Genomic DNA, 27,054 nt, shown 5'->3' with positions numbered 1-27,054 from the left:
GGAACTTAACCTTCTTTTTGCTATCTTTTGGGACCATCATCAAAACATATAAGGCAATACTATCAGGCTTGTTGGTAGCATGTCCAACTCTGTAGTGGCTGATTTTCTATGTGCAGGGTGAATCTGCATCTTAATGATCTATCAGAACATGCTACTCTGGCAGGTGTGGGCATAGTAACGTAACAGTCTCAAGTTGCAGTGGAGGAGGTTTAGGTTGGATATTGGGAAAAACTTTTTACCAGGAGGATGGTGAAGCACTAGAATGGGTTACCTAGTGAGCTGGTGGAATCTCCTTTCTTAGAGGTTTTTAAGGTCAGGCTTGACAAAGCCCTGGCTGGGATGATTTAGTTGGGGATTGGTCCTGTTTTGAGCAGGGGGTTGGACTAGATGACCTCCTGATGTCCCTTCCAACCCTGATATTCTGTGATCCCTAAGCAACCTGCCAAACTGGCACCCATGTTTTGAATATCTGTCAATCATTTGGGCATGCTGGTGTGCCCTACTGCCTCTGGCTCCTCTCAAATCTTTAAAGCACAATGTGCTTTGTGAACAGACATTCAAATGACCATTGGCTGTTCCTTTAGCCACTTTGTGCCTGTTCACTAAACATCTGCTCTGAAAATTTTGCCTAACGGGTCACAAGAGCGCAAGTCGAGGGGCAAGAGAGAGAAGCCAACAAGCCTGGCAGGGACAGAACACAGCAATAAGGATTAGCAGGAGCTCACTGACCATCTCATTGGTGCAGAAACATCAAGATAGAAGAGGGCTATTTGGCAGAGATGTTTTCAGAGCTTTGTATACTCTGAGTTTTTAAGTCCATGGAATTTGATGCAGAATCTACGTCATGCTGTAGAAATGTAATCCAGAATCTACATATTCACATGTAAGAATTGGAACCCACATTTAAAAACCTGGTTGCCTAAAGCTAGACCCAAATTAAAGTGGCCCAATTTTCAGAGATAGTGAGCACCTCTGAAGTCAATTTGGGCTAAAGATGCTGGGTGTCTTTTGATATCAGGACACTTATTTAGGTTCCTAAATTTAGACTCAAGTGCTTAATTTTAGGCACCCAGGCTTGAAAATTTTGACTTAAGTTTCCAGTCCTTTTGGTTGTAAAGAGAACCTTGCAAATACGAATTAAGTGCAAACCAGTGCCGTGTTGTCTTCTTGACTCACGAGACAGCCCAGAAAGCTTTAAAAAGTGTGATGTGCCCATTCATAGATTCACAGAAACGTAGGGCTGGAATTAAGTCCAAACCCCTGTTCTGTGGCAGCAACAATAAACCTAGACCAGCACTTCTCAAACTGTGGGTCGGGACCCCAAAGGGGGCTGAGACTCCATTTTAATGAGGTTGCCACAGACAGTATTAGACTTGCTGGGACCAAGGGCTGAAGCAGAAGCCCAAGCTCCACCCCCACCCAGGGCAGCAGGACTTGGGCTGCGGCCCCCTCTCCCCTGACCCAGGGCAGGAGGGCTCAGGCTCTGACCCTCCCCCTGGGGTCATGTAGTAAATTTGTTATTGGAAGGGGGTCACAGTGCAATGAAGTTTAGGAACCCCTGACCTAGATCATCCCTGACAGGTATTTGTCCAACCTGTTTTTTCAAATGTCCTGCCTTGGAAGCCTATTCCAGTGCTTCACTACCAGTAGAGCTAGAAAGATTTTCCTAACATCTAACATAAATCAACCTTGCTGCAGAGCAAGCGCATTACTTTTTGCCCTACTTCCAGTGACACGGAAAATAACTGATCACTGTTCTCTTTCTAACAGCAGTTAATACATTTGAAGACTATTAGGTTCCCCTCGGTCTTCTTTTCTCAAGATTAAACATAACCAGTTTTTTAATCTTTCTGCATAGGTCAGGTTTTCTAAATGTTTTATTTTTGTTGCTATCTTCTGGATTTTCTCCATTTCCTCCACATCTATCTTTAAATGTGGCACCCAGAACTGGGCACAGTATTCTAGCGGAGGCCTCACCAGTACCAAGTAGAGCAGGACAATTACTTCCATATCTTACACACAACACTCCTGTTAATATGCTCCCGAATGATATTAATCTTTTCTGCAGTTACATCACAATTTTCACTCATGTTCAATTGATGATCCAATGGAATTCCAGATCCTTTTCAGCAGTACTATCATCTAACCAGTTATTTCCCATTTTGTACTTGTGCATTTAATTTTTTTCTTCCTAAATGTAGCACTTGGCTTTTGTCTCAACTGAATTTCATCTTGCTGAATTCAGACCAATTCTCCAATTTGTCAAGGTTATTTTGAATACTAATCCTGTCCTCCAAAGTGCTTGCAATCCCTTCCAGATTGGTGCCATCTGCAAATTTTATAGGCACTCTCTCCACTTCATTATCCAAGTCATTAATGAGAATATTCAATAGTATTGGACCCAGGACTGAGCCCTCCGGGACTCCTCTAGATATGCCCACCCAGTCTAACAGTGAACCATTGATACCTACTACTCTTTGAGCACAACATTTCAACCAATTTTGCACCCACCTAATAGCAATTTCATCTAGACCGAATTTGCCTAGTTTGCTCGAGGCTGTCATGTGAGATCGTGTCCAAAGCATTACTAAAATCAAGATATATCACATCTATTGCTCTCTCGCAGTAACCCTGTCAAATTAGGTTAGTTACACATGATTTGGTCTTGACAAATCCATGCTGGCTATTCTTTATAACCCTATTATTCTCTAGGTGCTTACAAATTGATTAATAGTTTGTTCCAGTATGTTTCCAGATATCAAAGTTAGGCTGACTGATCTCTAACTCCTCAGGTCCTCTTTGTTCTCCATTTTAAAGAAAGGTACTAAGTTTCCCTTCTCCATTCTTCTGAGACCTCACTCATCCTCCAGGAGTTCTCAAAGACAATTACTAATGCTTCCAAGATTGCTTTAGCTAGTTTCTCAAGTACCGTAGGATGAATGTCATCAGGCCCTGCCAACTTGAATACATCTAACTTATCTAAATATTCTTTAGTCTGTTCTTTCCCTATTTTCCTCCTTGTTAATATTAATTCTGTTGAGTATCTAGTTGGCATTAGCCTCTTTAGTGAAGACCAAAACAAAATAGGCATTAAACACTTTGACTTTCTTGATTACATCAATTATTAGCTTTCCTTCCCTGCTAAGTAGAGGACCTACACTTCCCTTCGTCTTTCTTTTGCTCCTAATGCATTTAAAGAGCCACTTTTGTGTTCCTGACCAAGTACAGACTCTTGAGACCTGAGTGGCTGAACTGGAGAGGTATATATAGAGGAGACTTTCAGGGCCACAGTAGAACAATCTCATCCTCAGTCTGACTGCCTCTGTGCTGTTGAGGAGGATGAAAGTCTCAAGGAAAAAGAACATCAAGCTGCAGCAGAGAGAAATGATCCTACAGTTGGACCCTCAATCCAGATGATGTCATAGTATCCTCTTGTGTGGGTGGGGATCCCAGTTATTAAGAAGAGACAGGTAATAGTAATGGTAATAATAATTATTAGAAATACACATAGTTGGGTTTGTGGTCCATACAAACCCTGAATGGATCCCTATTCTCTTCACCAACAAACACTAGCACCTTATAGGCCTGCCAAGGATCATGCATCTCACGTGGGCCATCATGTATTTTGACAGGTCTGTCATCATTCCCGCAGAAGTGGTAAAATGTTACCCATTTCTTGTATACCTACTATGGAGACAGCAGTTGCAGCTCCACAGTTAAGACTAAGTTGAGTTTCCCCCAAATTTGGGTCCAGAATGAATTTTCTCTGAATTTACAAGTAAATCCATTAATGAATTTATGAATTACATTTCATTTTTAAATGGTTCCTTTGAGAAATTTAACATTTGTGTCAGTCTTGTCTTTGCCCAGAATGATCTAAATAACAATGTGATAAACTGGGAAATATCTGTATTATTTCTTAGAAGTATGGTGTGCTCCTCTATGTATTTGTTTAACATAGATTGTTTGATATGGAACTAGACTGAAAGGGGTTGTTAAAGCAGTGGTTCTCAACCAGAGGTACACGTACCCCTAGGGGTATGCAGAGGTCTTCCAGGGAGTACATTAACTCATCAAACAGGGTGACTGGGCAACAAAATGACATGAAATTCTGCATTAAAAAGAACTAGCAAAGTCAGTACAAACTAAAATTTCATACTGACTTTATACTGCTCTGTATACTATATGCTGAAATGTAAGTACAATATTTATATTCCAATTGATTTATTTTATAATAAGATAAAAATGAGAAAGTAGGCAATTTTTCAGTAACAGTGTGCTGTGATACTTTTGTATTTTTATGTCTGATTTTGTAAGCAAGTAGTTTTTAATTGAGGTGAAACTTGGGGGTACACAAGACAAATTAGATTCCTGAAAGACATACAGTAGTCTGGAAAGGTTGAGAGCCACTGTGTTAAAGGAACCAAGAAGGAAAGGAAAAATTATGACACAGATAAGAGTCCTTGAAATCTGTTTATAGGGAAATACACTCTACCTAGCTCCAGATAGACTAAGAACAGCTTACTCTTCCCAAGGCTAAAGCCTAGGACCAAAAAGGAGGATACTAAATATTAGAGCACTCTGGATTTAGAAAAGGGTAGAGTGGTTAAATGAATAGCCCAGGACATCAGTGAGAACTGACAAGCTGGCAAGAAGATAAGGAGGGAGAGAGAAGCTGAAACTGCTTCTTTTTGGGCAACAAATCTGAAGTACAGTCCCACACTGATGTGTCAACAGAAGAGAAGAACAAATTGATAAATTAAACAGTAAGAAGTCACCAGGACCAGATGGTATTCACCCAGGAGTTCTGAAGGAACTCAAATATTAAATTGCAGCGCTATTAACTGTAGTATGTAACCTATCACTGAAACAAGTCACTGTACCAGTTACCTGGAAGGGAGCTAATGTAACATTTTTTTTTTTTTTTTAAAGGGCTCCAAAGGCGATACTGGCAATTACAGGCTGATGAACGTAATTTCAGTACCAGGCAAAATGATAGAAACTATAGTAAAAACAGAATTATCAGACACACAAACACAATTTGTTGGGGAAGAGTCAACATCTCTTTTGTATAGAGAAAAGATGCATCACCAATCTATTAGAGTTCATTGAAGGTGTCAATAAAAATGTGGATTAGGGTGATACAGTGTATTCAGATTTTCAGAAAACCTTTGACAGAGCTATAGGCTCTTAAGGAAAATAGGTAGTCATGGTATAAGAGGGAAGTTCTTCTCATCGATCAGTAACTGGATAAAAGATAGGAAAAATAGGGTAGAAATAAATGGTCAGTTTTCTCAATGGAGAAACATAAATAGCCAGGCTTCCCAATGATCTGTAATGGAACCTTTGTTGTTCAACAAATGATCTGGAAAAAGGAAGTGAACAGTGCAAAGAACAGTGCAGATTATATATAATTATTTAAGATAGTTAAGTCCAAAGCTGACCATGAAGAGTTATAGAGGGATCTCACAAAACAGGGTGACTGGACAACAAAATGGCGTATGAAATTCTGCTTTACACTTATAAATGTTATGCATACTGGAAAAAATAATCCCAACTACATATACTTACACAATGTAGGACTGTACCATGGGAAGCAGACACTCTGAAAAAGATATAGGGATTGTGGTAGATAATCAGCTGACTAAGAGCTCCCAGTGAGATGCTAAGGCCAAAAAAACCAAATGTAATCCTTGGATGGATAAACAGGGGAATCGCAAGTAGTACTAGACAGTTTATTTTGCCTCTATTTTGGCACTGGTGTGACCATTGCTGGAATACTGCGTCCAGTTCTAGTGTCCACAATTCAAGAGAAGAGCCACAAGAATGATTTGAAAATGTTCCTTACAACGATAGACACAAGGAGCTCAATCTATTTAACTTAACAAAGAGAAGTTTAAGGGGTGACTTGATTACAGCCTACAAGGATCTTCATAAGGAACAGATATTTAATGGGCTCTTCAGCCTAGCAGAGAAAAGTATATCCTCCTTCAGTGGCTGGAAATTGAAGTTAGACAAAATTTGACAGGAAATAAGGAGCAAATTTTTAATAGTGAGAGTATTTAACAATTGAACTTCGCAAGGTTAATAGTAGATTCTCCATCACAGACAATTTTTAAATCAAGATTGGATGTTTTTCTGAGATATGCTGTAGGAATTATTTTGGAGAATTTCTATAGCCTGTGTTATATAGGAGCTCAGACTAGATGATCATAATGGTGCCTTCTGACCTTCAAATCTATGAAAAGGGGTAAAAATATCACAGGAAAGCTGTATTTATCCCAAACCCAAGTAGTATAAATTAATGTAAATTACACTTCAAAAAAATCCAAAATATATGCACAGTTAAGGCACCCAACCAACCTTAATCCGACTTAACTCTGCATTGTAGAGACATCGGGGGCAAAGGGGGGTATTTTAAAACTAATGGGTTTTTCTAATCAATTTTATCTAGTCTAAGACAACAAACACTAAAATGCCTTTATCATAATCATATAAATTTTGCATGGCATCACTACAGGGTACAGTTAAAGTTGTCTGGGTGACTCATCTGTGCACTTCTGGACGTTTATCATATTTTGATTTCTTTTAAGTGCAAACTTAACTCTGAATTTCCTGGGATCTAATACTTGATTTTTGGATAACTACATCATCCCCATAATGTTTTTTTCTCACCTAATACCAGACTGGCATTTACCAAGTGACTTTAATATCCCCTTAGTTTGATGTTCTTTCAAAGTAGATGCAAAAAGAAGTAATGTCACTCTCTGAGCTACATTGTGCTCGGGAAAGGGAGAAGCGGGCAATACAGTTGGACGGAGCACAGAATTCGCTTCAAAATCTCATTGTTCTATGTTTAGCAAAAATCTGCATGCTATGCACAATTCTGGACTAATTTTCAGCCTGCCTCATCACGTACACTAATTTTAGAAAATAGCCATCACTCTAGATGTGCAGAAGAGCTAGTGCTTAGAATCTCAGTTGTGTGTGTGAACCTAACACTTGACAATGTAGCCCTAAGTAATATGCTTGAACACACAGAGAACTTCTTTGACAGAACTCATCTCTTGCTTCCCATTATTGTGCTTGAACCACAAAACCAAACTCTCTCCCCAAGTACAGCACAAGAAAGCATGAATATTTTAAATTTAAAAATCTGTTCCGTGTACCTGATTGATTTGCTCCCCTTTGTGGAGAAGCGGTTGAATATAGACTAATTTGAAAATTTGCACTACAAACAGAAAACACACTCATATTTTCAAAATTATAAATACTATAAAAGGCTACATTTTTTTCAGGAAATAACTTGTGCATTAGATATTCTTTTACATGTTTTCAGGAGAGTGAATGATGTAACTAGGAAAATAGCTTTGGTTCTTTGACTTACCTCTTTCCTTTTTTGAAGCAGCAGCTCCAATCTTTCATTAGCTCTCTTACCAATCATTTTGTTTCTCTCAGCTTCATACTGCCTCTGTGTATTATCCTGGTGAATACTCAGGTTTAAGGCAACATTCACAAGAGCAGTCATAAGCTTCATAGCTGTAAAGAGTGGAAGATAAGGGAAGGTTACTCACGTGTAACAAGCTCAAGCACATTGCCTCTGTAGATCCACACTCATGAAACTTGAGCAACCCTTGACACATGGATATAAAACCATCTGGAAAACAGTTCCCATCAAGGTCACATCCATCCCCCTCACTGATCCAAACATTAGAACCGAGAGTATATAAGAAATTGTGACTCCAACAACCCTCATAGTTCCTTCCCAAGTTTTCAGAGTAACATTCAAATTCCTTGTTGGGGAAGGACAGCAAGTGAGTGTGGATCTGCAGAATCTATATACTTAGAGAAGTCCGGTTACTGGAAATAACTTTCCTTCCTCCATTGAAAATTGTCTATGTCGATCCTGACAAACTAGGGAGAACGAATATGAGTAACAACTTGTTCAAGAGAGCTGAAGTAAAGCCCTCCATGGGACTATTTTTTTAATCCTGCTCCCATGCCACCCCACAATACCCACTCTGGTATTGTTTCTTGCATTTTTATCCTGTTTCCACCCGCAAAAACCTTAAGATCTTGCAAATCCTGAAAGAGAGATTTTCCCCATGCTACTAAAAAAAACCCATAGCATTGGTTAATTTTATTTATTTATATATATATATATATATACACACACACACACACACATATATAAACAGAATTCAGACATAGTATTTACCACTAAAAGAATAAAACAAATCTTGCTTAAAACATGTAAAAAAATACTTTAACTCCTGTTATAATAGACATCAAATCTCTTTCAATCCCTCGCTTAAATTTAAGTATTAAAACCTTTATTTTAAAAAAATGCTTTATATTGCTGAAATTCTATTTATGACAAACTGACAGGAGATTTAGTGTTTTCCCACAAAGGATCACAGTCTGGTTTTTTGTCCACCCAATCCTGCATACATCAAAATACTGCTGCCTGGAGACTCACCTTCCAGGTATCTCCCTTTGTCTATCAGTGCCTGGAATTGCTCCTGGTGTTCTGAAGGGATCTTGTCCGTGAACTCTGCTATCCTATTGCAGTTGTTAGAGTCATACTTGGCTAGCAGAGCCTGGAAATTTGCAATGTGAAACTGTATGCTCGCAGAAGAATAGACTTTCCTGCCCAGCAAGTCCAGTCTCTTAGCTGTTTTGCCTGGAGGAGTGGACTTCTGTCGTTGCTGACCTGCTCATTCTGCAGCCACTTGGATAACAAAGAGAGCTGGGGAATGGGTGGGTGAATAAGAAATCTGCCCCTTTAGCTGACACAAAGTATCTCCTCCTCACCCACATAAGTGTGGGCGACATATGGCTGGTATGTGCCACTCTGCCCACACAAGTTCCAGGATGGCCACCACGGTTGACCCTTGGGGTTGGAGGATGTCCAGGAGTCAACACTGAGTCCTGAATCTCCTCCAACGGGATTCCCAGGTCTGCTGCTACGCTCTGCAACAAGTCCTGTATTGTCGGTGATCATCCGGTAGAGAGAATAGGAAAGGAATGACGGTCTCATCTAGTGACGAGGATATGCCAGTCGGGACCGGTAGAGCTAGCAGCACCAGCTCAACCTCCTCGTCTTCTTCATACACCGATGGTGCTAGTAGATGGTCAGTAGGATGCCTGAGACAGTGTGCGCCATCTGTGGTAGGGATCCCAGGTTCAGCCAAAAAGAGGGGTCCATCAGACACAGTACCGGGCCACTTTTGTAGGGTCATATGCCAGAGGGGAGGGCAGTCCGGGTCATGTATCCAAGACTCTGGTGTTGCATCAAGGAAAAAGACCGGTCCAGCTCCAAGAACTCCTCAGATTCAGAAGACTGTTCATACCAGAGGGCTGTGATGAGTCAGAGAGTTGGGCTTCTCCATCAGCAGCAGAAGGGGTTCATCCTTAGGAGTATAGATGTTGCAGGTGAGCAGAGGGCTGGAGAGAAGGAGACATTGCAGGGATGGGAGGATTAACTCCTCTGCTGTCAAGAATGTCTCTGAGCAGTCAGGGGTCCATGGAGCACCAATGGAGATGCTGAAGGGGCCTGGTGAGTGTCTGGTGGGCCAACCTGTCTGCCAGGCATGTGGGCACCAGCAAAGTGGGTGGTGCATGTACCAGTGAGCACTCTGGTTGTGTGGTGAGATCACTGTCGGATCCCATTTCCACTTGGCCTTACCTTCCACCTGGGGAATCCAGTGCAGCTGATTCTGTGAGCAACGTCTCACCCAACGTGGATCAGCTCGGGGAGGAAACACTATGCTTGGGAGCAGTCCACTGCAGGGACCTGCTCTTATGCTCATGACTGTGTCTTCTGCTCTCATGTCGGGACTTGTCCTTAGCCTTCAGTACTGCTGGTTCCAAGGTATGTGTGGTGCTCAGAGGGGTGCTCACCGCCGGTGCTAGCTGTTATACAGAGGCTCTACTGGGCCTGGATCCTAATGCACCCAGGGCCTCATTGCTTCCTCTATTAGATATCTGCAAAGGCAGAGCTCATGGGCTTCCCTGATCCAGGGCAGGAGGGACTTACAGATGGTGCAGTGTGCCACCATGTGTGCCTTGCCCAGGCAGTAGAGGCACCACTGGTGTTCTTCTCTCAGACAAGGAGGAGATGGGCAGGAAACACAGCTTTTGAAGCCCGGAATCCTGGCCATAGTCCTGGGAGGGGAGAGGGGAGAGGGAGGGAGGCAGTGAAAAGGAACTGAGAGGTGGTCGGTCAACCTCACCCTTTATCGCCTGGGACAAAACCATGAGGCGGCGAAAGGGCACATGCACGGACCAACAGATACTACTACTTTCAAAATCTCCAGCTCTTGATGCATGGTGCATGCACATAACCCTCAGTGGATTCAACAAGTAATAGCAAAAAAATTTTAAGTACATCAGAAGCAGAAAGCCTCCTAAACAACCAATGGGGCCACTGTACAATCAAGATACTAAAGAAGCACTCAAGGATGATAAGGCCATTGAGGAGAAACTAAATGAATTCCGAGGAACTTTCCCAGACTGAGGTGTTATTAGGGGTGGTATTGGAGCAAAATTCATAAACTAAACAGTAATGAGTTACCAGGACCAGATGGTATTCACCGAAGAGTATGAAGGAACTCATATGTGAAACTGCAGAATTACTGAGTGTGATGCGTAAGCTATCATTTAAATCAGCTTCTCTACCAGATGACTAGAGGATAGCTAATACAACACCAATTTTTTAAAAAGGCACCATAGGCGATCCCAGCAATTACAGGCCAATAAGCCTAATTTCAGAACTGGGCAAACTGGTTGAAACTATAGTAAAGAACAGAATTATCAGACACACAGATGAACATGCTTTACTGGGGAAGAGTCAACATGGTTTTTGTAAAGGGCAATCATTCCTCACCAATCTACTAGAATCCTTTGAGGGGGTCAACAAGCATGTGGACAAGCGTGATCCAGTGGATATAGTGTACTCAGCTTTTGAAGAAGCCTTTTACAAGGTCCCTCACCAAAGGCTCTTAAGCAAAGTAAGCTGACATAGGATAAAAGAGGAGGTCCTCTCATGGATCAGTAACAGGTTAAAAAATAGGAAACAAATGATAGGAATAAATGGTCAGTTTTCAGAATGGAGAGAGTGGTGTCCCCTCGGGGTCTGTACTGGGACCAGTACAATTCAACATATTCTTAAATTATTTGGAAATAGGGGTAAAAAGTGAGGTGGCAAAATTTGCAGATGATACAAAACTACTCATGATACTTAAGTCCAAAGCAGATTGCCAAGATTACAAAGGAATCTCACAAAACTGGGTGACTGAGCAATAAAATGGCAGATCAATTCAATGCTGATAAATGCAAAGTAATGCATATTGGACAACATAATCCCAACTAAACATAAAAATGATGGGGTCTAAATTAGCTGTTACCACTCAAGAAAAAGATCTTAGAGTCATTGTGGATACTCCTCTGAAAACATCCAATCAATGTGCAGCAGCAGTCAAAAAAGCTAACAGAACATTGGGAATCACTATAAAGGGATAGATAAGATGACAAAAAAATATAATATTTCCTCTATATAAATCCATAGTATGCCTACATCTTGAATAGTGTGTGCAGATGTGGTTGCCCCATCTCAAAAAAGATATACTGGAATTGGAAAAGGTACACAAAAGGGCATCAAAAATGATTAAGGGGATGGAACAGCTTCCATATGAAGAGAGATTAATAAGACTGGGACTTTTGAGCTTGGAAAAGAGATTACTAAGCAGGAATCTGATAGAGGTCTATAAAATCATGACTGGTTTGGAGAAAGTAAATAAGGATGTGTTATTTACTCCTCATAACACAAGAATTAGGGGTCACGGAACGAAATTAATAGTCAGCAGGTTTAAAACAAACCAAAGGAAGTATTTCTTCACATAATGCACAGTCAACCTGTGGAACTCTTTTCCAGGGGATGTTTTGAAGGCCAAGACTATAACAGGATTCAAAAAAGAACTAGATAAATTCACAGAGGATAGGTCCATCAACGGCTATTAACCAGGGTGGTCAGGGATAGTGTCCCTAGCCTCTGTTTGCCAAAAGCTAGGAATGGGCGACAAGGGATGGATCACTTGATGATTACCTGTTCTGTTCATTCCCTCTGGGGAACCTGGTATTGACCACTGTCGGAACACAGGATACTGAGCTAGATGGACCTTTGGTCTGACCCAGTATGGCCATTCTTATGTTCTTAATACAATAGGGACCATCACTCGAAGAAGAATTGAATGTTGTTCAGTGGTGTGTGTGAAATGACTTCATCTCAGCTCAATCCTTTGTGGACAAGGGTCTATGTCAGAAAGCTGCCTTCACTGTAACAGGCAACGTTCAGAGACATGAAGTGAGCTTTCAAGACAGGTTCATGGCACATTGCAGGGAAACATCAGTAACAGTTTGCACTGCTACTGCCTGTACTGCATATGGCTGGTAGGTAAGCAGAGTTTCAGTTTTTGGACTGACAGTCAAGGATTTTTCTCAAGTAATCCATTCATGTAGAAAATAATGTTTTAAAACAAAGATGCCATAAGAATTGAAAAGCTATACGGTTGACTGTATAAATATAACCGACTACATTGAAAAATAACTCAATTGTCTATTAATATTTAACTATACTAGTGAAGAATTCCTACTTTTTATATTATAGTTTAGTGTACATGTGTTTAATTAGGAAAACTGAACTTTAGTACAATTTAAATGTGTGATATTTAGAATCTGAGTGCGATTTTCAAAAGCCCTCAGCGTATGTCTTATTCTGCTTTCATTGAAGTCAATGGTAAAACTTCCTTTGAATTCAATGTGGAGACACTTAGGCCAACGAGTGTATGGAAAACTCCACCCTTTGTGCTTACTTACCAGCAAGTGTACTGGTATGCCTGAAAGCTCGGACCTGGGAATCCGACAAACCAGTCAGAAGAGAGATCACTGTATCCATCATATATTCATCATAAATGATGCTATACTGACACTGTCGAATCAGCACTCCAATGAACTCACAAAAGTTTGATCTAAATTTTTTCCATTGTGGCCCAGGCATGGTAAGTGGGTAATCACCACTGTCCTGAAAAAAGAGAAAACATTTATACTCTATATTACAAATGCTTCCCATTCAATCCTATTTTATACACAGAATTTGTATTCTACAAAAACGAAAACACACATGATTTTCTGTTGTGTATATGGATTTCTCTTTCTCTTAGGGCTGGATCCTGCACCACTGAAGCAATGGGAACTTCACTATTGACTGCACTGGGCACACAACCGGGTTCCTAGTCCCACTTTTCAGTCATTACATGGTGGAAGTGAGGGTGTGATACCTTCAGTTCAATCAGTCACCTCTCCCTTACTATTCTCCCAACCTCACTATCTCAGACATAGCTGCATTTTGATGGCACTGTACATACACAGTTTGTAAGTGCTTTGTTATTCTCCAGAGTGAAAGGACTACATGTAAAATATAAACCCAGTGGCAGCTTTAACTACAGAGTAACTGCTGTCTCTCCATAATATCAGTGATTACGTATGCCATCAAAACAACCCTACAAAACTTGAATGTTTCAGACTTATGATCAAAAGTCAGGCAATTCCAAAATTAAAGTTTCTGTGGAGCTTTAAGTCTGCTTCCTCATGCATATGCATTCTGATACAGCCTTTAATTTTGTGATCAAATGCTATTATTTCCTTAGGACTCCTCTCTCAGAGCAGACTGAAATGTGCAATGTAAATAAGCAGATGTGAAACTCTTATTTTCAAATAACTTGTTAGTATTGAAAAAGAAAGCTGCACACGCTACAATTACTATCTGGCAGCCAACATTAAAATAATGCATTTTCAGTAAACAAATCAAATATGCACACAAAAACTTAAAAGAAAATTATTAAGGTTCCAAAGTCAAGCAGATAAAAGCTGTGAAATGTCAGAATTCCGGTCGCCTGTGCAACCTTAATTCACCCCCTCTCCCCATGTACATACATTAAGATACAGTCTTTAATTACATGATCGCATATGATTTTTTCCACAAGACACTGTTTATTCAGTGCACAGAATGGATGTTGACCATTTAATGAGCAACTATTCAATATTTTATTTTCTTCTTCTTGTTTAGGGTCCTAGACTTTATTTGCTGCACAATATTCAAACCGTACTCTGAAGACAGAATTACTAATTTCCTCATGGACTTTTCTATGGTGATCATCACTAGAATATCCGAATGCTTCACAAACAATTAATTTAGCTTCACAACACCCTGTGAGATGAACTGATATTATCCCTATTTTACAGATGGAGAACTAAGACACAGGGAGATCAAGTTTCCATTAATTTTGAGTGCCTTATTTGAGATGACTAGGACCTGATTTTTAATAGTACTTGGCATTATACGTAACACTTTACATGTTCAGAGCACAGCTGCCATTGACTTTAATTGCAACTAAGAATGGCAAGCTCTTTCGCAAATCAGACCCAAAGGCCTCAAGTTGGCCACCCAGAAAATGAGGTATGCACAATTAGTGACTACCTGTGAAACGTTTGGTTTAACTGGCTTGCCCACCATCACATAAGGACTCCATGGCAGAGGCAGAGAGAGACTCCAATCCCCTAGGGTACAATTCACATGTCTTAACCATGAGACCACCCTTTCCTTTCCTGCAATCCCCTGGAGTCCATGTTCCCTGTATCATGTGATTGCTTGTTTGTGCTCCCCAGCCTACAGTGGGTGCATTGCTGATGATAATCTTGTCCAGGAAGGATGTGAAGAAAGGAATCCTATGCAGATATGACATAGGTCCATTCCCCATTGGGGGGATGAAATTACCTTGTGGGGAACCATTAGCATGAGGTCCATGCCATGATGCTTGGGGGAATAAACCATCTGGAGCCACATCTGGAGGCAGCAAAGGTGGAGCTGTGAGAAAGCAGTGACGTATGTACATGAGTCCATGTGGCCAAGGAGGGACAGGCAAGGCCTGACCAGGACAGAAGGACTGTTATAATGCAACTTATGAATTCTTGCAGTATGTGGAACCTATAACGTGGTAGGCAGAGTGCCCTGTTTGAGTCGATGGTGGTCCCTATAAAGTCTAGAGATTGTGTGAGGTCCAAGGTTGATTTTTTGACATTGACCTCGAGGGAGGAAAGGAGGCCAAAGAACATGGAGGTTGAAACTTGGACTTCACATCTGGATCATGCCGTCAGGAGCCATTCATCAAAATATGGGAATACGAGGACACCATAACACCTGATGTAGGCTACTGTGATGGAGAAAATCTTGGTGAAGACTCTGGGAATGGTGGTGAGTCCAAACGGAAAAAAGCTGTACTGGAAATGGGGCGAGCCAACCATGAACCTCAGGAACTGTCTAGGGGCCAGATGGATGTCAATGTGAAAGCATCTTGTATATCAAGAGGCAACCACATGCCTTTTTCTAGGATGGAATGAACACTGCTAGTGTAACCATACAAAACTTGGACTTGCGAAACTGCAGGTCCAGAACTGGTCTCCATCTGCCTTTGTTCTTGGATATCAGGAAGTAAGCCGTGTCACAGAGTTCCCGGGCAATGCTCTGGAACAGCTCCCCACAAAGCCAGTCAGGACTTTGGGGAGCCTCCTCTTCCTTGGAGCAGACTGTCTTCAGGGCAAGAAGCTCACACGGCTTCACCTTCCTGGGTCTGATCTTGGAACATTCAGCATCCTCTGGCCCTCTGTGCACTTCCCACGGTGAGTCCGTCCAGGCGGGGTCCTGGGGAAGCCAGAGGGTCCTGCGTGCACCCCAACTTCACAGTCAGACATGACTCTTAGCCAGCCAGTAAAACAGAGTTTTATTAGATGACAGGAACACAGTTAAAACAGAGCTTGTAGGTACAGAGAACAGGACCCCTCAGCTGGGTCCATTCTGCGTCCCAGCGAGCCAGACAACCCTGTCTGCCCTCACTTCCCATCCCCAGCCACCTCCAAACTGAAACCCCCTCCAGCCCTTCCTTTCTGGCCTTTGTCTCTTTCCCGGGCCAGGAGGTCACCTGATCCCTTTGTTCACCTTTAGCCATCCTCGGGGGGGGGGGGGAAGGGCCCCAGCCATTTGTTGCCAGGAGACAGAGTGTTTGTCATTTATGCATGCTGGAGACTTAAGAAATGCATAGGGGAAACTGAGGCACCCTCACAGTATTCAGAGGAAACATTAAGAACAGTCCCACTTCTTCACAAACTGAATAGAACTTTTTCCACAGGAATGCACTCTATAACTCTTCATTGCAATAAGGCACTCATCTCTTGGGTGAAGATGCTGTCATGAGTGCGGTCCCTGAGGAGTGACCAGGGGGCTGCCAATGAGGTAGTGTGATGAACTCAATCATATACCCATGGTGGATGACATTTAGCTCCCATTTGTCCACTGTTATTGCACTTTAAGCTTAGGGGAAAAGGGAAATGGGGAGAGTGGTCGCATGGTGGTAGGCAAGGTGGTTGGTGGCTCTTGAGAATATTCCAGAAATACCCTTTAGCTGGGGGTTGCATTTATGTGGAGGAAGTCTGTGAAAGTGATCCTGGGGGCCAGGATCTCTATCTTCTACTGCTTCTGTGGAGGCTCATAAGGTCTCTGGTAGAAAAACTGGGCGGACTTGTAGCATTATGTGGGCAGCAGGATCTACTCTCCAGGGCAGGTGTATAAATATCCAGCAAATGCAGGGTAACTCTGGAATCTTTGAAGGTATGAAGTGAATCATCCATTTTCTGATTAAAAAGATGAAATTCATCAAAATGGAGGTCTTTGATGGTGTTCTGTACCTCCCTGGGTAAACCAAGGGAGTGGAGCAATGACTCCCTCAATATAACTATGTCGAAAGCCATAGACCTGGAAGACATATCCACCATTGACTGAAGTGTTGTTCTTGCCACCACTTTCCCTTCCTCCATGACCACCTAGACGTGAGCTCAGTTTTGCTGTGGAAGATTTTCAGTAAATTACTTGTTTACTATAATTCAGGAAATCATATTTCGTTAGTAAAGCCTGATGGTTTGAAATCTTGAATTGAAGACTGGCCAAGGAAAAGGCCTTGCAGCCTGAAAGGTCCAATTTCGTGTCCTCTTGTTGCACAGTGTGGAAGGTGAGTGTTGCTGGACAACAAGTGAATTTAGGGGAGAGAGGGAAGGAAAAGAATCTCAGACCACTTAGCTGGAACCCCTATTTGGGGGAAGGCATGCCTGTGTATGCCCTACTCTCCTAACTGGCTCGAGGATGGCATTGATTGGCAAAGCAGCTCTAGTTGGTGCAGATGAATGAAGGATATCCAGGAGTTTACGCTGTGTATCCTGGATTTTCTCTATAGGGATGTGAAGCTCCCCTACCACTCTACAGAGGAAGCCCAGGAATTTTCTGAAGTCATCTGGAGGCAGAGTGGATGCTGAGGTTACTGCCTCATCTGGTGAGGAAGATTAAAATCTCTCCAGTTCTGTGGCACCATTAGAACTGGGCTAAGAGGCTCCTCTTCCAGCATCGTCTCTGAGCATCTATTCGAAGGCGCCCTTAAAGGGGAGGCAGGTGAAGTTTCCCTTGAGGACCGGACAGGTTAGGTTTGGGGGGAGGGGGAGGAGGAGAGAGTATTGGGACTGGGCCCCCAACAGGGCCAGTATGCTGGATCTGGAGAGTGTTGTGGTGGTCCCCATGGTGGATATGGTGGATATTGACACGATATAGATGGTCTTCTGGAGTACCTATACTGGTGGTACGGGATGGATGGTCCTTGTCCATCGCTCGACTTTTCCGAGGATGAAAACGTGGACTCCAATTCCCTCAGAGATGTGGAGACCATTGGAACAGGAGGTGAGGGGTCTCGTAATGGTGATGTCATGAGTGGGAGAAACAGTCTCCCTAGAGGTGCAGGTTCCCAGCAAACGTGGCAATCTTGGTTCTTCTAAGGTGAAGACGTCTTGGTGTTGGAGTGCTTTTCCTGATCTCCCTGGTGTTAAGGGTGCCCTCTCCTTACACAGCACTAGTGGCGGAACAGTGGACTTCCCCAGACTGGATGGATTCCACAGTTTATGGGATGCTGATGTCTACAGTACCTGTAGTCTGGTAACCGGGACCGCCAGATCCCATTGCTTGGGGGACTTCATCTTGTGTTTATGCGCTTTAGACCGCATTCCCTCTCTGTAACTTGAACTCATGGAAGGAGCATCCCCTTTCTTCATTTTTTCAAGGAAGATTTAATGCCACTTTTATGGGCCTGCTTCCTTACCTCCCAGCTAGGTCCTGGCGTGGGGTACTGTAGCAGGGTGCTTACTCTGCTCCTGCCCTGAAGGGCTTAAAACAGCCCTGGGAGAAAGTTGTGGCTGGGAGCTACTAAGCTGGACTGACTGGGAAATGGCTGCAGCTGGGCCACGCCCCAATCAGGTCACAGCTGGCCTGTATAAAGAGGCTGGGAGCCAGGAGCTCAGGAGTCTCCTTCTGCCTGTAGAGGGAGAAGGACCTGGCTGCAGGGAGCTAAGGACAGGGTACCTGAGTGAAGCAGGGCTGGGGACAGGCTGAGGAGCTGGGGAGCTCCAGCCTGGAAAGCCCCAGGCTGCGGCTTAGCATAAGACCAAGGGGTACTAGGGGTTGCAGAGGACAGCCCAGGGATAGGCCAAGGCAGCAGGTCCAAACCCAACTTTGCCATTGATGAGTAGGCTGATACTGCAGTCTGCCCCAGGGCGCAGGGGCTAGACAATGACTGGCAGTAGCCATGTACTGAGGCGAGGTGGGGATAGAGGATGGGGGTTCCCTGGGGAGGGGAGACTCAGAGAAAGGGGTTACTGCCAGGGGGCAGCACCCCAGGTAAAAGGGCACCAGGTCCAGGGAGGGACACGGGGCCAGAGGACAGGTGGATCACCAGCCTGCAGAGGGTGCTCTGGAGCTGGAACGAGCTAATTCCCAGAAGTAACCAGCAGGAGGCGCTGCAGGGGTGAGTCCGCTCATCTACAGGTCCATAGTCCACCAGTACCACATCCAGACTCAGTAGCAGGAGGCATGCTCCTGGCTGTTCCAGGCCGATGTACAGAGTGGATCCCCTGGCCAGCTTGAGTCCAAGGGAGGCCTCATGGCGACTTCCATAAAGTGCTGAGGAAGAAGGAGAGCCCAGCCTTCTCAGGCATGCCTAGGGAAGGACTGACAGATACTGTAGCTGGATGCAATGTGGGCTTCTCCCAAGCAGTAGAGGCAGTATCAATGTTCACCACTGACCAAGAGTATCCTGCAAATCTCTGCAAAAGCTCCTGGAATTGTCTGAAGTCACCAGATGGGGAGCACTGTTTCATTTGGTGAAAAGGAAGGGAATCTTGCTAGTTCCAGTAGAACCACTGTGACTGGGCTAGAAAATTCTTCCTCCACCACCAGATCCGTGTCCCTGATGGAATGATCCTTCAAGGGGGAAGCAGGTGATGGTTCTCTTGCGGATCGAGCATGCTGGAGGGGAGATATTGTGCCCAGGGTCCCCAATATGACCAACAGGCTGGATCTGCCGAGATTGTGAGGGTCCCCATAGGACTGAATACCAGTGGCTCTGGAGTGGATGAGGAAGCAGTTGTTGCATGGACATGCTGGTCTCCATGATCGTGCACAGGAGTTGTATGGTAAGGGTGGTTCTTCCCCCAATTCTGATTCATTAGAAGAGGAAAAGGCAGACTCTGATTCTAATGACAGTACTATTGGAGCCAACAGGAGAGTGTACAGCACAGGAGCAAAGGGTGAGGGACTCAGTATCATAGGCATGTTCCATGGTGGGGATATCTCCTCTTTGGAAGTGGAGGAACCTTATGGAGGGGGAGACTCTGGATCCAGCAAAGCAAAGATATCTTGAGGTGCAGCGACAGCTCCAGATCTCTCTGGATGCCATTGTTTATGGGATCTTTATCTCATTCCTATGGGACTTGGAATACTCCTTCTCCTTGGGCCAAGCTGTTGGAAGGAGTGTTCATCTTTGATTTGGAGAAAGGCTAAGTCCTATGCTTATGGGAGAGCTGCTTTATCTCCCGACTAGGTCCTGCCATGGGATTGGTGGGGGTGGTTCCATCAGCATCAGAGTTGGACGCAGTGGAAGGCGCACTCCTCCCTGAATCAGACTGATGTACAGAGGATGCACATCATCCATGATTGAAATCTTTCCACCTCATAAACTACTGAGCTACTTTCCTTCCTCCACAGGGACTGAGACAGTAGATATAATCCTAAAAAGTAGAAAGCACTGAGAGTAACACATATTGGAGCACTGAGGAAGAAGACAGCAAAAGACCAAGAGAGAGCTCCAAAACAACCAGCAGAAAGTAAGTAGCACTGAAAGACTCTGGTGACGCAAAACAACAACAACGTTCACTGAACCTCTGACAAAATATGCAAGAAGGGTCAAACAAATGGCAAAGTTCTGGCATGGAAAAATAAGCCACTGTATACCACGAAACAACTAATCAAACATGGAAATGCTCCAACGGGAAAAATGAAGTGGCTGCTGCAAGACAAGCTGCAGATGAATCACACGGCTGAACAGGCCTTTACTTTCAGGATCAACAGACCCAGAGTGTTCAGTAAAGCATCACAGGCCAACCAAAACAATTACATTATTATGGATCTAAGTGAAAAGGCATGTCTAAAAGCAAGAAAGGTATGACTGTATGATCAGCAGAGAGCCAAAGCAGGAGTCCCTGGTATCAAGCTATAGTTACTGTGGGGACTTCCTTCACTGAATGAGATCAAGAAGAAACTCGTATGTTTCTAGAGACAGAAATAGTGAAAGTACCTATTGTCTAGCACTATCTAGCACTTTTGCACCTCAAAGAGTCAAACAAGGAATCCACAAAACTCTTCAGCTAAAGGATTCTGTCTTACACCGGAATTGTGAATCCCATGACTAAATATCCTGTACTGATGCTATATTTAGCGAAACAAAAAGTAAGTTGAGTATCAGGAATATTCACTGGTGTGAAATGAATTACACTGTGGAATAGTCTCCCAAAGGAAGTGGTGGAAACTTCACTTTTTGCACCTTTTAGTCACCTAATAGGACTTTTCTATGCCTAACTTCCGCGATTCCATTTGATCTCATGCTCTTTGGGTCTGTCATCTTACAAGGCTTATTTCATTTGTGATGCATATTACCATGCTCATTTTATTGAAGTAGGACACATGTTAAAAGCGTCAGAATGCTATCTTTATGAAGAACTCTGTGTAAGTTGGTCCAATAAAAGATATTACTTCACCCACCTTCTCTCTTCATTATGAGAAACCATTTTCATGTCAAGTCATGTTTGGAAGAGAAAGAGGAAGGATGATGGACAAAGAAAAGACTGATCTTGAAATAACTGAGTTACTGAATACTTAATGAGGCAAAGATTAAAGGCTGTTACTATATGACCCATATAAATGATCTATTCTCTCACTTCCCTTAAGTGTCCCTGCCATATATAGAAATGCATTTGAAAAGCTCTGCCTCTTCATTCCCTTCCAGTCCTCCTCCTCCTCCACTCTTCAGCTTCCCTTCTGCAACGCTGATTCTCCTCCTTCTGAGTCTCAAGAATTCTGACTGGATATCTCTCAGTTGTCACTTGCCATCTGATTCCCTGCCCCCTAGTCTCTGAACATTTAACCAATTCAAGGCTGAAAGTGTTTATTTTTTTATTTATATATACATACATATTATATATAAAAATAAACACAAAACACCAAACTCCATGATATAAAAATAACCTCAGATTTCTTAGGCAAGATCCCCCTTGCTGTAACTATCCTTTAACCAGCAGTGCCTAATCTTACTCCCATTGCAGAAGTACATCTGACTTCAGTAGTTTGAGATAATTGTTTTTTTAAGTATCCTTTTCTGTCTCTGATTAATGTTTCTAGAAATTACTACCATTTACACATTTTTAGTATTTTCTTCCTACTCCTCTGCTAGTCTCTGCATATACTTTTTCTATACCAATGCAACCTTCTAACTTCTTTATCTACTTGTTTAAATTGTCACTTCATCTGTCTCTTTACTCTCAGTCAGTACAGTTTCTTCTATTGAGATATTGCTTATCCATCAGAATAAAGCCCAGTGGTTTCTGAAAAGCCCCAGTGTGCAACAAACAAAATTATGCCATTTTGAAGGAAAATATATTGTACTCTTACATTTCCAGTTTTCAAAAACTCTTCAGTGTAAATATTTATATACTATACCTCATCAAATTCCTCAGTCATTTTCCTGATGATTTCTGCATTTTGCATGTTCCTGAACATTTCAATTCTTACAGTACCTGTGAAGTAATGAATGAACAAGTATAATTAGTCCACTTTACTTCCATACATCATTCATAGTATCAGTCCATTTTAAAGTTTTTCCACTGCTATGCCATTTGAAATTGGTTTGAAAGCTTATCTAGCAGTAATGTTAGCAGGAATACTCTTAACAAGACATGACAGAACCTGATGTCAAAAGAGGGAGAATCCCAGACAGTTGTATGACTCTGAAGTGCTTTCCCCATGAGCCATTACTGGTGGCATTTTGTAAAGTTAGCAGTGCTATTCTTTCAATGAGAAGTTAACTAATATCCCATAATATGCTTGCTTGTGGTTGTTCATACAGAAGTTAACAATTCAAAAACATTTTTCAAGAATTGCTTATACACCAGTTGTTCTGTGAAATACTATAGGACTGGTAGCTAGAATATCCCCTATCTTTTTATTTGTACAACTAATAAATTTGATATGAAAGTCACTGAAAAAAATAAATATATAAGGAATTCCACATGCCTTTTTTCAACTCGTTTTCAGAGTAGAACATTTTAAGTTTTATGGTAAAACCAAACTAATATTATCTTTCTGATTCAGTGTCCATTATCGTATTAATAATCAAGATACTTGTTAGAACCGAACAAAACTACAACTAAAACCAGCATGATGAAATACTTACATATTAAACTTGTTGATGAACAATAAAAATCAATATATGTGACTTAAATAACTTTACATCAACTTAGTGCAATTGACTGAGTGCCCAACCTGAAAGTGGAGTGTATTCTGGGTTGGAACTCAGCAGCCTTTCTGTCCTTTGCATTCACTGCATGATAACATTTTAACAGAAGAAATGAAGAAAAATATAAACAAACTATACAGGTATATTTATGGAGCCAAATATGCTGCCCACATTCTATACATGTCATACTCACATTCCAAATTAGTTAATTACATTAAGAACAGCATCCTTACTTTTGCAAAAAGTTCTACCAGATCTGCAAAGTCTTCAGTTTTACATCCACAAAATTCAAAGAAAGGAATAGATGCCTAGCTTCTAGGGAAAAAAATGCTATTATAGTTCCAGACAAAAATCCGGTTAGACTTAAGGCTGAGAGCATATATCAGTAACTTAAAGGTACAAAACATTGCAGGGATGTTGAAATTATCCCAAGGACAAGAATTACAAACACAGGAAACCCAAAATATGGAAATATATTAACTCTAGCTTTCCTGGATTTGAACTACTTGTTTCTGAAATAATCACAACATCCCTGTAATATTTTATATCCTGAGATTACCAATATATACTCTCAATCTTAATATAGTTTTTTAGTCCAGTAATTTCCTTTCTTTTATGTATGTATGAACATTAAACATGAATCCCAAAATGCTACCTTGAGAAGTCTAATTGAAGAAATGTAATATTGAAGTTAAATCATTTTTTCATTTTAAATCTTCTATTTTAACTTCCTTACTTGTGATACTCTTAAAAGAAATTTCTTGTGCTTTGTTTTTATATTTTTAGCTATTTCCTCTTTGAAATCCATCCCTCCTAAATTTTCTCCTACTATAATTCATGCTCCTCTTACTGGCTTCACTAGGGTTAATTTTCCAAAGTTTGAGGAAACTCTGGTCAACTCAACCTCTTGAACCTTGCTATTTAGTCATGATGGGTTACTCTTACCCTCCTGTTTCCCTTTTTGTTCAGAGCTATTTATGCATTCTGAGACTCTATTATTGTAATCTTAAAGTAGCATCCAGGCCATATCCAAGGATTTTACTTCCTTTTTACTTTGCCTCCCTCATTTTACTGAACTTTCCCTTTTCAAAGTTCAGCATCACTGTTAGTTTTAGCTATCTTTCCTCTCCAATTGGCTGTTTAACATAATTAAATTGTGGTCACTATTACTTAATGGCTCAGTTATTGTTACTTTTGAACCGACTCCTGTATGTTATTTAAGTCCAAGTCAAGAACAGCCTCTCCTTTTGTGTGCTCTAGAACGAGCTGTTCTAAGAAGCACTTGCTAAAAGCATTGAAAAACTGTTTCTCTAAACAATCCATATGCAAATAGTTGCAGTCCCCAAGTACTATCCTTTTGTTAGACTGGTGCCTCTGATCTCTCTTACTATATCGTGAACACAGAGTATGCTACAATGCAGTTGGGAGGTGTGATTCCCAGCACAGGTAGAGACGCTCACACTATCTCAAGCTGAACTAATGTGCTAAAAATAGCAGTGTGGACATTGTGGCATGGGAGGCAGCTCAGGCTAGTACCCAAGCTTAGACCCAGGGAGTTAGGCAGGCTTAGGCAGCTGGCCCAAGCTGTTGCTTGTGCCACAACATCCACCCAGCTATTTTTTAGTGCTCAAACTGAGCTAATGCAAGCCTGTCTACCCATGTTGGGAATCACACCTCACAGCTAGAGTGCAGACATACCCTCAATATCCATTTCTTGAGCCAGAGGCTGGCAGTATAACCCTACCACCAAGAATATCTGTATATTTACAGACTGGAATTTGCATCCATACAGATTCAACTACACTTCTATGTCTCATAGACTCATAGGTCAGAAGGGACCAATATGATCATCTAGTCTGACCTCCTGCACAAGGCAGGCCACAAAACCCTACCCATACACATTTATAACAACCCCTAACCCATGACTGAGTTATTGAAGTCCTCAAAATTGTGATTTGAAGACCTCAAGCTGCAGAGAATCCACCAGCAAGCGACCCATGCCCCACGCTGCAGAGGAAGGCGAAAAACCTCCAGGGCCTCTGCCAATCCGCCCTGGAGGAAAATTCCTTCCCGACCCCAAATATGGCGATCAGCTAAACCCTGAGCATGTGGGCAAGACTCACCAGCCAGCACCCAAGAAAGAATTCTCTGCAGTAACTCAGTTCCCATCCCATCCAACATCCCCTCACAGACCATTGAGCAGACTTATCTGCTGATAATCCAAGATCAATTGCCCAAATTAAACTATCCCATCATAACATCCCCTCCATATACTTATCAAGCTTAGTCTTAAAGCCAGATAAGTCTTTTGCCCCCACTACTTCCCTCGGAAGGCTGTTCCAGAACTTCACTCCCCTAATGGTTAGAAACCTTCGTCTAATTTCAAGTCTAAACTTCCTAATATCCAGTTTGTACCCATTCGTCCTCGTGCCTACATTAGTACTAAACTTAAATAATTCCTCTCCCTCCCTAACGTTAATCCCCCTGATATATTTATATAGAGCAAGCATATCCCCCCGGAGCCTTCTTTTGGCCAGGCTAAACAAGCCAAGCTCTTTGAGTCTCCTTTCATAAGGCAGATTTTCCATTCCTCGGATCATCCTAGTAGCCCGTCTCTGAACCTGTTCCAGTTTGAATTCATCCTTCTTAAACATGGGACACCAGAACTGCACACAATATTCCAGGTGGGGTCTCACCAGCGCCGTATATAACGGCACTAACACCTCCTTCTCCTTGCTGGAAATACCTCGCCCGATGCATCCTAAAACCGCATTTGCTTTTTTAACAGCCATATCACATTGGCGGCTCATAGTCATCCTGCTATCAACCAATACCCCAAGGTCCTTCTCCTCCTCCGTCGCTTCCAACTGATGCGTCCCCAACGTATATCTAAAATTCTTATTATTAATCCCTAAGTGCATGACCTTGCACTTTTCACTATTATATTTCATCCTATTACTATTACTCCAGTTTACAAGGTGGTCCAGATCTTCCTGAATAGTATCCCGGTCCTTCTCCGTGTTAGCAATACCCCCCAGCTTTGTGTCATCCGCAAACTTTATTAGCACATTCCCGCTCTTTGTGCCAAGGTCAGTAATAAAAAGGTTAAATAAGATCGGTCCCAAAACCGATCCTTGAGGGACTCCACTAGTAACCTCCTTCCAGCCTGACAGTTCACCCTTCAGTACGACCCGCTGGAGTCTCCCCTTTAACCAGTTCCTTATCCACCTTACAACTTTCATATTCATCCCCATCTTTTCCAATTTAACTAACAGTTCCCCATGTGGAACCGTGTCAAATGCCTTACTGAAATCGAGGTAAATTAGATCTACCGCATTTCCTTTGTCTAAGTAATCCGTCACCTTCTCAAAGAAGGAGATCAGGTTGGTTTGGCACGATCTACCTTTAGTAAATCCATGTTGCAATTCGTCCCAATTACCATTGACCTCAATGTCCTTAACTACTTTCTCCTTTAAAATTTTTTCCAAGACCTTACATACTACAGACGTCAAGCTAACAGGCCTATAGTTACCCGGATCACTTTTTTTCCCTTTCTTAAAAATAGGAACTACGTTAGCAATTCTCCAGTCGTACGGTACAACCCCCGAGTTTACCGATTGATTAAAAATTCTCGCTAACGGGCTCGCAATTTCATGCGCCAGTTCCTTTAATATCCTTGGATGGAGATTGTCCGGGCCCTCCGATTTTGTCCCATTAAGCTGTTCAAGTTTGGCCTCTACCTCAGATGCGGTAATATCCACCTCCATATCCTCATTCCCGTTTATCATCCCTCCATCATCCCTAAACTCCTCACTAGTCTTATTAAAGACTGAGGCAAAGTACTTATTTAGATATTGGGCCATGCCTAGGTTATCCTTAACCTCCATTCCATCCTCAGTGTATAGCGGCCCCACTTCTTCTTTCTTTGTTTTCTTCTTATTTATGTGGCTGTAGAACCTTTTACTATTGGTTTTAATTCCCTTTGCAAGGTCCAGTTCTACGTGGCTTTTTGCCTTCCTCACTTTATCCCTACATGTTCTGACCTCACTAAGGTAGCTTCCCT

At 42.2% G+C, this 27,054-nt stretch overlaps 1 protein-coding gene across 3 annotated transcripts in view; it reads right to left on the bottom strand.

The window, feature by feature from the left end:
- Positions 1-27,054, bottom strand: part of STAG1 (STAG1 cohesin complex component) — a 352,185-nt gene that overhangs the window by 179,706 nt on the left and 145,425 nt on the right. For all 3 annotated transcript variants that reach the window (XM_075068598.1, XM_032778796.2, XM_032778798.2), the window contains 3 exons: positions 22,196-22,272; positions 12,877-13,081; positions 7,388-7,539 (listed from right to left, as the gene is read on the bottom strand). In XM_075068598.1, coding sequence (XP_074924699.1) covers positions 7,388-7,539; positions 12,877-13,081; positions 22,196-22,272 — 434 coding nt within the window. The remainder of the gene's footprint in view (positions 1-7,387; positions 7,540-12,876; positions 13,082-22,195; positions 22,273-27,054) is intronic.

The sequence above is a fragment of the Chelonoidis abingdonii genome, chromosome 8, assembly GCF_003597395.2.
Source record: "Chelonoidis abingdonii isolate Lonesome George chromosome 8, CheloAbing_2.0, whole genome shotgun sequence".
NCBI classification, from domain to species: domain Eukaryota; kingdom Metazoa; phylum Chordata; order Testudines; family Testudinidae; genus Chelonoidis; species Chelonoidis abingdonii.
This window is presented reverse-complemented; position numbering and strand designations above follow the sequence as displayed.